Source organism: Pistacia vera, unplaced genomic scaffold (genome assembly GCF_008641045.1).
Source record: "Pistacia vera cultivar Batoury unplaced genomic scaffold, PisVer_v2 Contig397, whole genome shotgun sequence".
Lineage (NCBI taxonomy): Eukaryota > Viridiplantae > Streptophyta > Magnoliopsida > Sapindales > Anacardiaceae > Pistacia > Pistacia vera.
The window spans coordinates 51,574-66,218 of NW_022196220.1; the positions used below are offsets into that span (position 1 = coordinate 51,574).

Here is a 14,645-nt window from a genome sequence, read left to right on the forward strand (position 1 = left end):
GGGAAGAGAATTAACGGATTTGACAGAAGTGACACAAAATTTCAGTGCTTTCCAACTCATCCGAATTTCAATTCGTATTTGTTTCATAAATAGTTTATAATGTGAATTTTATCCCAATAAAACGACTTCAAACTAAATTCTTGACCAAATAATGAAGATAGATGTTTTCCCCAACTTTATAGCTACAAATTACAAACTCTTATCATATGTTATGTCGACGGCTTTTTGGGCATTCTAGATGAAGATCATCTTGGTTTCATTAATTTATTTATTTCATATTCTTTCATTAGTTAGTTATCCATTGCATCTTTTTCAGTTAGAGATAGATCTTTATATTTTTATCATATTTAATTTTCTATTTGAGGTTAAAAAATGGACACTTGTACCATTACCATTGAATAGATTACTAAAATATTATCCTAGTTTTTAACGTGCACGGAATTATTAGTACTCTATTTTTTATTTTAGTTAAATTTTGCCTAAAAGTTTCTCCTTTATATATATTTAAGCACGTTTTCTTTTTCATTTTAAATAGATTGATGATAAGCCAAAGCTTCTTCTCTAGTTATAACACTTTTTTTTTAGAAGAACTTTCTAATCAATTTTTCGTCTGCCTTCTGATCAATTACAATACATAATATTATTTTCACATATGTGGAATCTTGTTCACACTAGCGGGAATCATTTTATTAAAAAATCAAAATTTATGTGATTTAATTCTATAATTTACATCATCCATTAAATCAATCATATTAAGTGTATGTATAAACTTTTTAACAATTTATTAGTTTTAAGAAAATCAGATCACTTCAATTTAGAAAATAAATAAATAAACTTAAGGAATTAGACGTCAAACATACATAGTTTGTATGTATTGCATTACTGATATTGAATAGTTGATTTTTTAGAGCTTTATAAGTAATTGTAAACAATAGTTCAATTTAACCTCTACTTTGGTTAACAATAATCATCAAGGTAAAGTTCAGTACAGATTTTTTTTTTTTTTTTTAAATAGACATAGAATATGAAAAAATGACTTTCTATATATATATATATAAATATATATATATATATTGTGTACGAAATCAATGTTAAAATGTTATTCACGGTCTTTAGACGATCAAACACGCTTTAAAGTTGAATCAAAATCCAAAGAGTAATGACTATCAATAGGATATGAAATAGTACAATAATTACAATTATTGAGGCTAAATTGAGGATTATATATTTAGTTGAATAAAATGCCAAAGCTAAAGCCGTTGAATCTAAACCCTTAATTTGATTTGATCAAAGTTCCAAAGTCAATGAACACAAAGAGAATCATACAAATCAATTTCTTACCATTGGTATTCATTATATTTAATCATTCGATACATACAAAAAAAATACCTACATACAAATAAATAAATAAATAAAATCACCATTCTCGGTCTAAAAGGTCAATTGACCGGCATGCTTTTCCTCCAACCTTCTTCCTTTTCGCGGTTTTCATACAACTTCTCTCTTATAAGAACACCCCCTCAGAATCAAACATCATTTAAACGTATTAGATAAAAGCCTACACCTTCCAAAACTTCTCTTCGACCTCCTCTTCTCTTTCCCATCTATATAAACTGTTCCCGACGTCTCACTCGTTCAGTTCTAAAGTGAATTCGACTTTTTAGCGAGCTTTATCTTTCTCAGAATGAGAACTGAAGACGGGAAAGGCGCGTATTCAGATAACAATTCCGATACCGAGAGCATTCCAGTGACAGAACCGCCTTCGTGGCCTCTTGGCGCCGCTATTCATAATAACAAGCATCCAAGAAAAGCGCGAGGTTCAATCTCTTCCAGAGATAAAAACGGTTCAAATCCAGGAGCTTCACCAGTAATCTGCTGTGATGATGATAACTACGTTGAATTACTCTCGACATTCGCGACGATTCGGTTGCAGTGCATAGCGTGCACCATGCCGGAGGCGGAGAAGCTCTGCATGACGATCCGGAGCTGTCTTTGTTGGCCAAGAAGACGTTGGAGAACAAATCCTCTTCCGTTCGTTCTTCCTTGTTCCGCAACACTTCGTCACATATTAGACAGGTTTTCGCAGGAGCTGAAGCGCCTCGCTTCGTTTACTAAACGATCGAGCAGGCGGTTTGATCCACAAAATCAGCTGCTGCCCACGCCTTGAAAGGCCTCAAGTTCATCACTGCAAAACGGGAGCTTCTGGAAATGGATGGTCTTCTGTCGAGAAGCGATTCAACGACCTCACAGCCTCCACAAACGCGCATGCTTCAGAGCTCCATTTCGGCGAATGTATAGGTAACATATATTTTACTACTACGATCTCCGAGAAGTTAAAATTTTGATGATGATCGATGTAATTAATCACTTAACTATCGATTTTATTGCAGGTATGAACTCGAAGGAGTTTGCGGGAGAATTATTTATGGCGCTGGCGAGGAAGCATAATATACTGGAGATTCGATTACAAAGGCACAACTCAAACTATTTGGGATCAAATTTCTGATGAGATTTTTGATTCCAGGCTGCAGACTTTCTTTGACATGTAATTTTCTTCTTTCTTTTTTTGGGATTAAGATTGATGTTTGTTTTCTTAATTATATGCACTTTTACTAATTACACCATTATTGGTGATTATAGGGTTGATAAAGATCATGATGGAAGATCACAGAAGAAGAAGTCAAAGAGGTTGGTGAATTCATACCTGGTCAAATCAGTTCGTTCACATTCACACTATACAAGTTTAGAAATTGTTGACTTTTTTCTTATAATTAACAAGTTGAATTTGGTTTTGTTTTTTTGTAGATTATAACTCTTAGTGCTTCTGCAAACAGGCTATCAAACTTCAGAAGCAAGCAAGGAATATGCAGCTTTGATTATGGAAAATTAGACCCTGATAATGCTGGATACATTATGGTATTAATTCACAAATTTGACTCATTATTTTTAATTTTCCGATGTTTAATTATGTAATTATTAATGTTTGAACAGGTTCATAACCTGGAAACCCTGCTATTGCAAGCACCAAATCAATCTGTGAGAGTTGGAGATAGTTAGAATTCTGAGTCAATTACTGAGCCAGAAGTTGCAGCCTACACAAGAGAGCAACATTGTGACCAGAAATTATGAGAAAATGAATATTTGTTCTCATTGATAATTGGCAAAGAATCTGGATATAGATGTTGTGGCTGGAATTGCTTCGGGATTTATTCGCTGATAATTTCATTCATATATCGACACAGAGCCGCGATCGATGTGATGGGTTATTGTTTTGCATTGCTTAAGGAGGAGCAGAAACTCTTAAATTCACATGGCTTTGTTTTACTACCAGTTTTGCCGCAACACCATAACTTGGCTTAGAAACAAGACCAAATTAGGCCTTGTAGTGCCCTTTGATGACAATTTGAATTTCCATAAGGTAATAAATTGTAACACAACAACATTTTCGACATTGTTTAGGGTTGATTTTGCAAATTATTGATGTGCCCTTTGGTTATTTGTTCAGGTGATTGCTGTGGGGATTGCGATTGGAGTTATTCTTCATGTGGAGCTCATTGACTTGTGATTTTCCAAGGCTTCTTAATGCCTCAGAGGAGGAATATGAGCCCATGGAGAAATATTTTGGGGATCAACCAACAAGTTTATTGGTGGTTTGTTAAGGGAGTTGAGGGATTACAGGGATTATAATGGTGGTGTTGATGGTATCGCTTTTACACTCGCCCCCCCCTTGGTTTCGACGCAACAAGCTCAACCTCTAAACCCTTAAGAAACTCACCGGTTTCAACGCGTTTTGGTACTCACAACCATCTCTTCGTTATATGTCTACACTCTTCTTGTCGTTCATGGAATTTATCTCTACTCACCAAGACTTGTATCGAAAAACGGTAAATATTAATTCAACCTGTTGTGCTCTTTGTTTCAAAATCGAAATTCTCTCTCTTAATCTTAACTGTTTTTGTTATGATAATTACAGACATGGATGTATCTCGCCGTGCCGTTCTTCTTTAGGTGTGAGAGGTTGATTAGGGCTTTTAGATCAAGCATAACCTGTTAAAATTCTAAAGTTGCTGTTTATCCTGGCAATGTATTGGCATTGCACATGTCAAAAACCTCAAGCTTCAAATACAAGAGTGGACAATACATGTTTGTCAATTGCGCAGCTGTCTCTCTCTTTTTGAATGGTGGGTCTAAGATTGAGTAATTTTACTTCTAATTAATTGTGTGTTAACTGAATCACACTAAAGCACCCAATCTTTTTTGACAGGCACCCATTTTCTATCACTTCAGCCCCCGGAGATGACTATCTAAGTGTTCACATCCGAACTCTTGGTGACTGGACTCGACAACTCAGAACTGTTTTCTCCGAGGTTAGTTATTGTGTCTAAATCAGATTAATGTAGTCTTTTAATTATTATTTGACTAATTGTATGTGTTTATATAATTTAAGGTTGTCAGCCCCCCGGCGGAAAAAGTGGACTTCTAGAGCCGATTTCATGCAAGGAGGAAGCAACCCAAGGTATATATAGATCTCTATTGTTGTCGAGAATATGAATCACGATGATTTAAAATAATGTTTTATTAAATTGATTGAAATGCAGCTTTCTCCCAAGATTTTGATAGATGGTCTCAATGGGGCACCAGCCACAAGACTATAAACATATGATGTGGTGCTACTTGTGGGATTAGGAATTGGAGCACACCCCATGATCAGTATTGTCAAGGACATAATAAAAAATATGCAATCGATTACATGTTCAGATATAAAAGCGGGAGATCATCAAATGGCAAAGACTTCAAAACACAAAAGGCATATTTCTATTGAGCGCGTGAACAGGGTTCGTTCGAGTGGTTCAAAGGGATAATGAACGAAGTGCGGAGATGGATGAGAGGCAAGTAATAGAATTACACAACTATTGCACAAGTGTGTATGAAAAGGAGATGCAAGATCATCTGATAGAATGCTGCTTCAATCTTACAACATGCTAAAATGGTGTGGATGTGGTCTCAGGAACAAGAGTTAAATCCCATTTTGCAAAGCCAAATTGGAGACAAGTTTACAGAAAATTGCACTCCATCACCCAGATTCTAGAATCGGTAAGTTCAATGTACCTGTCTTCCAAATTATTGTTGAAAAATGAACCAAATTATTAAGTTTTTGTGTATTATTTTATGCAGGAGTTTTCTATTTGTGGGGCACCGGCACACAAAGGAGCTAAAGCAATTGGCTTTGGACTTTCCTCACAAGACATCCACCAGTTTGATTTTCATAAGAGAATTCTGAACATGAAGATGATAAGACTCAGATTGGTGATATGCCTTGTAATCACCAAAAAATTACATCACCCAATTGCAAATAGTTTTAGCTTTTAATTTAGTTTAGTCCTACCACACGTGATGAAATCTTAATTGGGTTAACGCTATGATACCTCTTGTAATATTTTGAAAATTAATATTAATCATATTCATTAATTCATGTCTCAAAGTCCAATCTTTCGGCTACTAACTGTCTTCTACTAATTAAATTATTATACAATTTAATGGATGATTTTGTCACATATAGTATCGGGATCGGAAATTTACTAAAAAACACAAAAGTTTAAAAATTATACTTAAAAAAAAAAAAAATTATTTTTTAATAATTTGGAAAATTTGTTAGAAGCATTATAATTTTTCTGTTAAATTCAATGATAAATAACAGTTTATTGGGGTTTTCAAGTGTAATTTTTAAATTGCTACACTTTTTCATTAAATTTCTGAAAAAAATTATTCCAAACTAACAATAAACAAAAGAGTTTAGTTATACTAAAATGTTCGTACTTATCTAATCATCAGTATAGAGCACACTGTTAGATTTTTTTTTAATGAGTAAATTTAAATGCACATGAAAAAGGAAATTATACTGAAAAGAATGGCAAGAAAAAGAGAAAAAGCAAAAGCATATATTAATTTAAATATGTAAGAAAATCAATGGTCCTTCACTTCTGTACACAAATTTTGATATAAAGTTTTAAATTATCAATTTAAATATTTTGCATGATTGAGATAAAGTCTATATAATATAAAGATTTCTCAGCCTTATACATAAAAATATACACCATGTTTAAAATCACTTCAATATTATTGTCAAATGTTGCTTCCATCCACAGGAACAGTGATAACAATAATTGAGTAGGGTTTTTAGTGGGTGGGTTAAATCACGATGCACGTACAAATTACAGTTGATGATATTATATGTTGTTATTAAAAAATCTAAGATGAGTGTTTATGTATATGATTATTGGATGGAGGTTTTGTCCCATCCAATGTTTTGATCTACATTCAATTTTATAAGGGTTTGGACATATATCCTTGAAATTTGAAAGTTACATCCATTTGAAACCCTTAAATTCATATCTAATTGTATTGTAGTACTCCCCTAAAACATTTTTTTTTTATGACCGAGGGTGTCTTACGCATATCTCAACTAATCTCCCGATACCCTGAAACTATCAGTCGGATAAGAGTTTCAGTGGTCACCCCTATTAACAACTGAAGAATGACTCAAACTCAAAACCTCTTAAATAATATACCCAAGAGTCCTTATCAAATCCCTCAATCACTTCCTTAAAACATTAACTTAACATTATTATTATTATGTTTCAATCACTTACTTAAAATATTAACTTAACATTACTATTATTATGTTTCAATTAGATGGATAGAAACAATAGACCAATAATTGAGAATAATTTTCAATGAATCTGATTACTTGATTGCCATTGTGTCCCCTTAAATGCATGACGTCAACATTATAATCATGTTACTTCCATCCACATGAACTAGCGGAAAGGTTTTCAAATGAGGTTGTTTCAAACATGATATATATAGTGTACAACTACACTTATTGACATGATATATCGTTATTAATGTAATTTAAGATAAGTGTTTCATTATCAAATCACACGTGTTAAGGTTTTCAAATTAGGTTGTTTTAAACACGATATATATAATGTATAACTACATTTATTGACATTAATGTAATTTAAGATAAGTGTTTAATTACGACAAACGTGCAAATCACACGTGTTAATGTGCTAATGGTTTACAAATCATAGATGTTATGAGACTGATTCGAGATAGACGTTGAATTACAATACACATATCAATCATACACAACTTAAAAACAAAAATAAGATGAACGTTTAATTACATCGAACATTGTCTTTTCTACAAAGTGGCCCGGATTTAACCTAACTTGTGTGGTTAGATGTTGGGAAAACCAAACCATGGTCATTGGCCAAACTATAAATTATTAATTATGTCAATTATTTTAATGCCCTTATTTCAAAAAGCAAATCTTCCTTTTTGACATAATAATCCCAATGAAGACAAAATTGAATCAAACAAAATTCACCCACTTCAATGACCTGTATTCTTCTACGCGTAAAACACTCACTGGCATTAGCCTGGACCTCAACATTTGAGATGACAAGATACATGCACTTGATCGACAGTATACACCATCCAAATCCAAATGAGACCTATTGTTTGAGACTGCCTAAACGACAATATAATGTATAGTACAAATATCTTTCTACTGTTAAAATAAATGTCATATTTATTAACTCATCACTCCTCAACGGCAATGGATTTGTATTATTTCTAAAATCTAAAGGCAAATTTTTTATCTGATTAAAATAAATTGGCCCCCATAATTTGTTGAATATCACAATTTAGCTTCCTTCAAATACAATTTACCAGATTTAATTTTACACTTGAATCCCCATTCAATCGAAGGTTAATCAGGGATTCATAGTCAATTGTTACACAAACTTGACCCGAAAATGGAACTTAATAAATTAATGCTTGGAAGCTTCCCTTTCAAGATCACCAAAAGCTTCTTTCCTTTTCCATTTTTTCGGAGTCAACAAAAATCAAATGTCAAAATTCTTTTAATAATTAAGGAGACATAACCAAGTTGAATGCTTAAATTGAAAATAAATTTTAGGAAAATTCTACATATCCATTTCTAAACCCACTGCAACCTATCTTCCAATGTATCTAAGGATTTTATTTTTTTTTTATTCTTTTATTTTTTTTTTATTTCAAATTAATCTAAAAATTTTTAATTTGAAATTAACGTGTCCATGAGAAGTCAAAAGAAAAAAACAAAAATTGTATCTTCATTATTTTGATTCCAAATATATTAGAAATCGAATAAGTTAACTTCTTGGTTAACCGTACTTTGAAACACCAAATATTCCAATAGAAATTGAAAATAACACCTAGGCCTTTGCCAGTTATTTGAAGAATTTTTTTTGTAAGTCTAAAATACCCCTAATCTTTCAATTTTTATTTTCTCATAATTAATAGACTTATTCTAAAATTTTGACAAAATTTTCAGTTAACAATAGTTTTTTTTTTTTTTTTTAATAATAATTACTTTTACATAATACAAGATTAAGGGCATTTTAGACTTTTACAAAAAATTAAATAGTTGGTAACTAATAAGGACCTAAGTGTTACTTTCAGATTCTACTGGACCTATCAATATACCAAACCTCAGCGACCAAAATATATTTAACTCATAACCCGACCCTCGTTCTCATAATATCAGTTGCGCCACAGGAATATGGTAAACTCTATATATGATGAATGCTAATTATAAAAGAATATCAATGATAATACAATAAAGAAGAACTCATCTTGTTCTTGTATGATAACAAATCATCCTCAGCTACTCGACGAACAAGTATCATCGACTCATCTCATCGGATCAAGATATCTAATAATCTTAGAAAATAAACGGTTTATAAAAGAAATCACAGAAATTGAGTTTCCCTCTTCACTTTAGATAGGGCATAAACTTAAGATCTACATGAAAAGCACCTATGATAATGTCTTCAAGATAATAACAGATAAGTTTTTGATACAATGACATTTCTATGAGATTCTCAAGACCATCCTTTCCAAACCTTTTGAATGGTTTCTTGGGGATTATTCCAAATAACTCCTATTTGTGTTCCAATAAAACTTAAAACGACGTCCTATTGGTTTCATTAGGCTAAATTCAATAAATCTATTCTATCTTCTGTTTTCTAAACTAATTCCCTGCCTTGAACCTTAATTTCTCTAGAGTTCCACAACAAACAGAAAATTAGAAAATATTTTACACCTAAATATACAAACTAATAGTCAAGGAAACAGTGTATCACTCCATGTTTGCATATAAATAGTGACAAGCAATGTCAGGATTATATTTAGAATAAACAATAATATGATCGAAAGTAATTTAGACTTAAGGATGCAATTGGTTTCTCACTCCAAGAAATAGAGATGCAGTGTCTCATACGACATAAACTCACAAGTCAAGCAAAGTGGAATGCAGATCAGCATTGAGACTTTGCGGACTTTGCGGTCCAATGTTAATTAGAATTTTTGTTTGGTTAGTTTGAAAATTTCCAACATTAAGCATTTTCCTTCAGCAAACTTGGTTAACTTAATTAACCTGACAAAAGACTTCAAAGTACCTCTCTGTGGTTCAAGAAAAGAAACACAAAAGAAGCCAATTTCGAACCTCAAAGAAGTGTATAATTTAGATATTAGCAGTACATCGCAAATATGATGGTTCTGAAGTTCCAAAACATGACGTATGAAGATAACTAAAGTACGCTAAATGAAAAAACAAAATTGCGTTAATAAAATCTGTTATTGACTTTTTTTCATACCCTTTCCATTTTTACCTTTGGAGGAATGAGAAGAGTCTACATTTTTTTTAGTGTCAGGACCTGACTCACTAGAAGGTTCGGTTACTGTGATATCGGTAGAGTACTTTTTGATCCGCAAAGAAATTGCAATGCTTGATACAATCCCAAGTAGGGGAAAGAGGTAAGACCAGACCTGAGATTTTTTTGAGCCAGATGCTGAAGCAACAGCAGCACCGGCGAGGCTGCCAATAGACGTGTTCTGTAAGATCATTGGCAGACAGCCAATAACTGTAGGGAGCAGAAAATCCACCACGAAACCAACTTTGGTGGCAGCTAAGGCATAGTTTATGAGATATGAGGGCATGGGTGAGAAGCGAGCAAGAAGGACAAATTTCCAACCATCTCGTTCAACTCCTCTTAAAAGAATATGGAAGTATTTGTTACTCTGAACCCAATTCATTGCTGATGTTGAACTCCTGAAAATTAGCCTGAACAAATCCACGATGTCAAAAGGGTTCTCAAAAGAAATTTAAAAAACCACAGAGAGAGCAACAAAAGAGGCAGAATCCTAAGGGAAGTGTTTTGGCTCAAGATATAGAAATTCTAATATTTTAGAGAAACAAACCATTTCTGTAAGTCATGGTGAATTTATTTATGTTTCCTGGTTCAAGGTGTCCTCTCTAGAACAGGTTGTAAGTATGTGACACCTTTGCATTTTATTATTCAATACAAAAACACAGTTTCAGGAAAACGAAGGAAAAAGAAAACTATCAATCATGCTAAAGTAAAAATTGCATAATTCCACCAAGACAATTAAATTCTGGACAATTCTCCTTATCTTAACCTCAATTTGTATCACACAAAATTTCAATATTAAATCCATTTTCTAATAAATAGTTTACAATTTTGGAACTCTTACAGTTAAAAGTTAGTATTTCAGCACACTTATTATTCGACTTGTTTCCAAATGCCGACATGCTGTAAAATGCAGCATGAATTAGACTTATTGATTGCTAGACTTACAAATAAAATAAAAAAATATCTCTATTGTTCAGATATAATTTGTTTTTGAGTCAGAGGAGTTGCTACAAATCTATCCATTCTATTGAGATTTTCCATTTTTTTTTTTTTTATTTTATTTTATTTGGGAGTAAGGTTACATTAAAGTCTATTTAAGAACCATGATGAGAACAAAAGAGTCAAATATTTCATCTAACACTTGCACAGACATTGGTTTTGGTACCCTTAAAAACACCAATTGGTATTTTCCAATTTTTTATGTAACACCCAAAACCTAATATGTGGCAACCACATATTTTATGTGCAAATGAAACCAAGATTCAATCTGAGAACTTCTAATATATATATAGGTATTCTCTTTTGTGGAAATCCCCATTTTTTTTTAAATCTATACCTCAACTCTAAGAGGCAAGAGTAGAAATGAATTCATGAAATTTTGTCTTTTATTAAATTCAAGTTAACAAAAATAAAAAAATAAAATTTTGTTAACTTTTATCAACTCACACCTCTTGGAGTTGAGCTGTCGATATTAAGTCTACATTTTAGGTCCACACATAACAGGCTCGAAGATAATTGCTAAATTGTGGACCTCTAGCATACACTGTGTCATAAATTGGAAGGGCTAAAAACCACAAAATTGTTAAAGTATTAAGCTGTCAGCACAAGACATTTCAGTTTGTGCATGGAGACTTTAAAAAGTCTCAATGCTCACAACTTTTTTACATATTATTTCATATTAATATATTTAATAAACAATAAACAATAAACAAATGCATTCAATCCATTTAAACAATCAACTGCAAACTCCACTACTCTCCCAAATCATCCGAAAACTCTCCTATCAATTTTTTTGATAGGAAACACTAGCATATTGAAGTATAGAAAAAAGATACAAAGGAGGACCAGGTGTCCACTGTAAGAGACATAAATCACTACAAAAATCACAAAAATCTTGTATATATGAACACTGAAAAGAGAGAGAAAACAGCACCCCAAAAACCACAAAATCAGAACACCTCAACTCAGAGCCCCTATCCAGTTATGAAAGATGAAGAAAAATGAGGTATCTTGGAAATCTCTTGTAATTGACACCAAAAGAGCAGCTCCTCTCAATAACAGGAGCTACATAACCAAATGATAAGCTTAGTAGATTCCATATAGAGGCAGAATTTTCAAAATTCATCCAAAAAAGAAAGATAACTAAACTACAGTTCTGTTTTGGAATATTAATAATTTTCAGCTAATGTCAATATTTAAAAACAAAACTTAATGTACTGGTCTCAACTAAAACTCGTTGATAGATTAAAAAAATATTAAAAAATAAAAGGCAAAGTTTACCATACTTCAATCAATTTACGTATTTGAGAGTTAGGTGTTCATTTAAAGTCCGTAATAAAGGTCCATATCTGAAGAATTTCAAATATACAGCATGAATTCCTAAGGATTCTGCATCCAAAAGGAAACACAGAGTAATGCTATGATCCTGTTAAATTTGAGTATAAATCCCAATATGATTATCATGTACTAAGATCATAAATCCTTCTTTCATGGATAAAACACCTAATAGACTTAACAAAAACGATCTTAAGTTCTAGATTCAATCAAGAAAAAGTTTTTACATACACCACAAAAATGCAACTGACACAAACATATTTATAAATAAGGCCTAGGATCCCCTCAAATGACAGACTAGAACATCATCATCATACATTCTCCACAAATGAGCAAACCCTTGATAATACTCTAAGTCAATGTTTTATCTAAAACTTGGAATAAAATTACTGCTATATACATTATAGACGGTTTTATTACCTAAAATCAAAGAGAATCTCTACCTTTTCACTTATGAATACAAGCTATATAATTGCACTTTAGGTGCATAAGCAAAGCAATTAAAACCAACTCGGGAAAATAAGACAACTTCAACGACCTCGAATTCTCATGAACTTTTCAACAATAAACCAAACAAACACATGCAATTACACAAAGCCACAAGTAGTTTTCATTGAGTAATGCTAGACTTAAAAAGCTTGAATCTTGAAGTAACAACGCCACATTAATTATTCTTAATATAGCACTGACTGAGTGCGTTACTTTTCTGCAAATATGATACTGATCCAAAGTTGTGATCCGAAGTTCCGAACTTTGCATACATATTGTTAAAGTATATTAAATCAATCCATCTTCTAAAATGCCAAAACACTCTCAAACAATAAATCAAACATCTAAACAAAAAAAATTCACCTGCAATCTCCTAATAACCAATATGGGTAAAATAAAAACACAAAATAACATTAAAAATCAAGAAAGGTAAAAGAAAAGAACCTGCCGATCCAGAATGAGAGAGAAGCTCCAAGAAGCTTAGCTGAGAAGACACAAAGCACAGCTGGGAAGAACCCGAAAAGAAGAGAAGCAGCTGCCTCAAAGAAGACGGCGTAAGGCAAACAAAGGGCGATAGTGAGAGTGTGAAGTCCAACAAAAGCTGGCATCGCCCAAACGCCGAGTTGATCGGACCACCCGCCCAGAAATTTGATGGTGGCGTCTTTGTCCCATCCGTATTGCTTGCTTAATTGCCTTAAGATTGCTATTACGGCTACTATCAATCCTATTTTCCACCATTTCGCCATTGTTGTTTCTCTTGTTTTTGGGTTCTGTAAGACTCGGCATCGAGATGAAGACGACGACAAGAATCTTGACTTCTTGTTTACTGAAATATTGGGCTCAAAGCCCATTGATAAAATTCACTTACATTACTTTTTATTGGGCTTTCATAAAATAACAAAGTCTCACTGTTAAAATTTATAACACGATGAGTTCATCTTTTAGTGTTACGATAGGAGGCATTTTATTAAAAGACTTAAGTTCAAATTCAATTAAAGAACCATGAAGTTTTAAAGTGTTAATTAAATAACTTTATTATTGAGTAAAGGTAATTAAACATGATTAGTGGTTAATTAGGATTAATGAAGTATTGTGTAATCTTTTAAAAGTAAACTATGTCCCCAAAAACCCGAAATTCTTGCAAACAAACTCAAACACCTTCTTCTTCTTCCTCCCGCCATTAATGCTGGTTGTTGTTTCTTCTTAGCTTCGTCTACATCTTCTTCTTCCTCCACCATTAACATTTTCTTCTTCCTCCGTCGTTAACATCTTCTTCGCTAAAGATTTGTCTCCTCCTCCTCCTCCTGACATTTCATCCAGGTATGTGTATCTCCTCTTTGCATTTTATATTTCAATTTGCAAAAATTTAATGATGGATTGGGTTTGGGTTATGATTTTGATTTAGTTGTTTAGGTTGTTGGGTTATGTTTGATGTAATGCAAGTTGAAATGAGTGAAATTTGTTGAATATTTTTTTGCATTGTGGGTAGCTGGGGTGGTAGCACCGATTGTAGGTGGAGATGACTAAAAATGTGTTCTAGATCTAATGGATTGTTTAAGCGATTTGGTATGTTTGGTATAATGCAGCAGATCGCTTAAGCGATTAGGTATATGACAGAAGATTGCTTAAGCAATCTGCTATAAGTCTGGTATATGACAGAAGATCGCTTAAGCGATCAGACTTATTTATATCAGATCGCTTAAGCGATCCAATAAGCGATACACTAGATCTCCTAAGCAATACACCACATTGCTTAAGCGACTTTGCAAATGATTTTTAAAATATGTCAACCCTTAATATATTGATTAATAATTCTCGTTTTCTTGCATTATAGGTACTTGGCTATTATTAGACATGTGGCAAGTTGTTTTGGATGTTGAATACTTTGGTGTGTGTGTGGAGGAAGAAAGTTATTGGAAGTAGATTGGGAAGAGCAAACAAGTTAAAGCAATTGTTGTGAGTACAGAAGTCAGTTTTAATGAGTTGATTAGTGAAATCACTAGAAAATGTGGGTTAAGTTGCTCACGTAGTGATATTGTTGTGAACTATGTTTTAAGT

General features: G+C 32.8%; 1 protein-coding gene and 2 pseudogenes across 1 annotated transcript; 2 read left to right on the forward strand and 1 right to left on the reverse strand.

Annotated features, from left to right (window-relative positions):
- Positions 1-1,684: 1,684 nt before the first annotated feature.
- LOC116141264 lies at positions 1,685-4,385 on the forward strand (annotated as a pseudogene).
- Positions 4,386-4,592: 207 nt separating this feature from the next.
- Positions 4,593-5,216, forward strand: LOC116141265 (annotated as a pseudogene).
- A 4,257-nt stretch (positions 5,217-9,473) lies between these two features.
- LOC116141300 (TVP38/TMEM64 family membrane protein slr0305-like) lies at positions 9,474-13,402 on the reverse strand. The gene is made up of 2 exons (XM_031426819.1): positions 13,032-13,402; positions 9,474-10,174 (listed from the first exon to the last, which is right to left on the reverse strand). The coding sequence occupies exons 1-2, from the start codon at positions 13,331-13,333 to the stop codon at positions 9,688-9,690; spliced, it is 789 nt and encodes a 262-aa protein (XP_031282679.1). The 5' UTR covers positions 13,334-13,402; the 3' UTR covers positions 9,474-9,687.
- Positions 13,403-14,645: the final 1,243 nt, after the last annotated feature.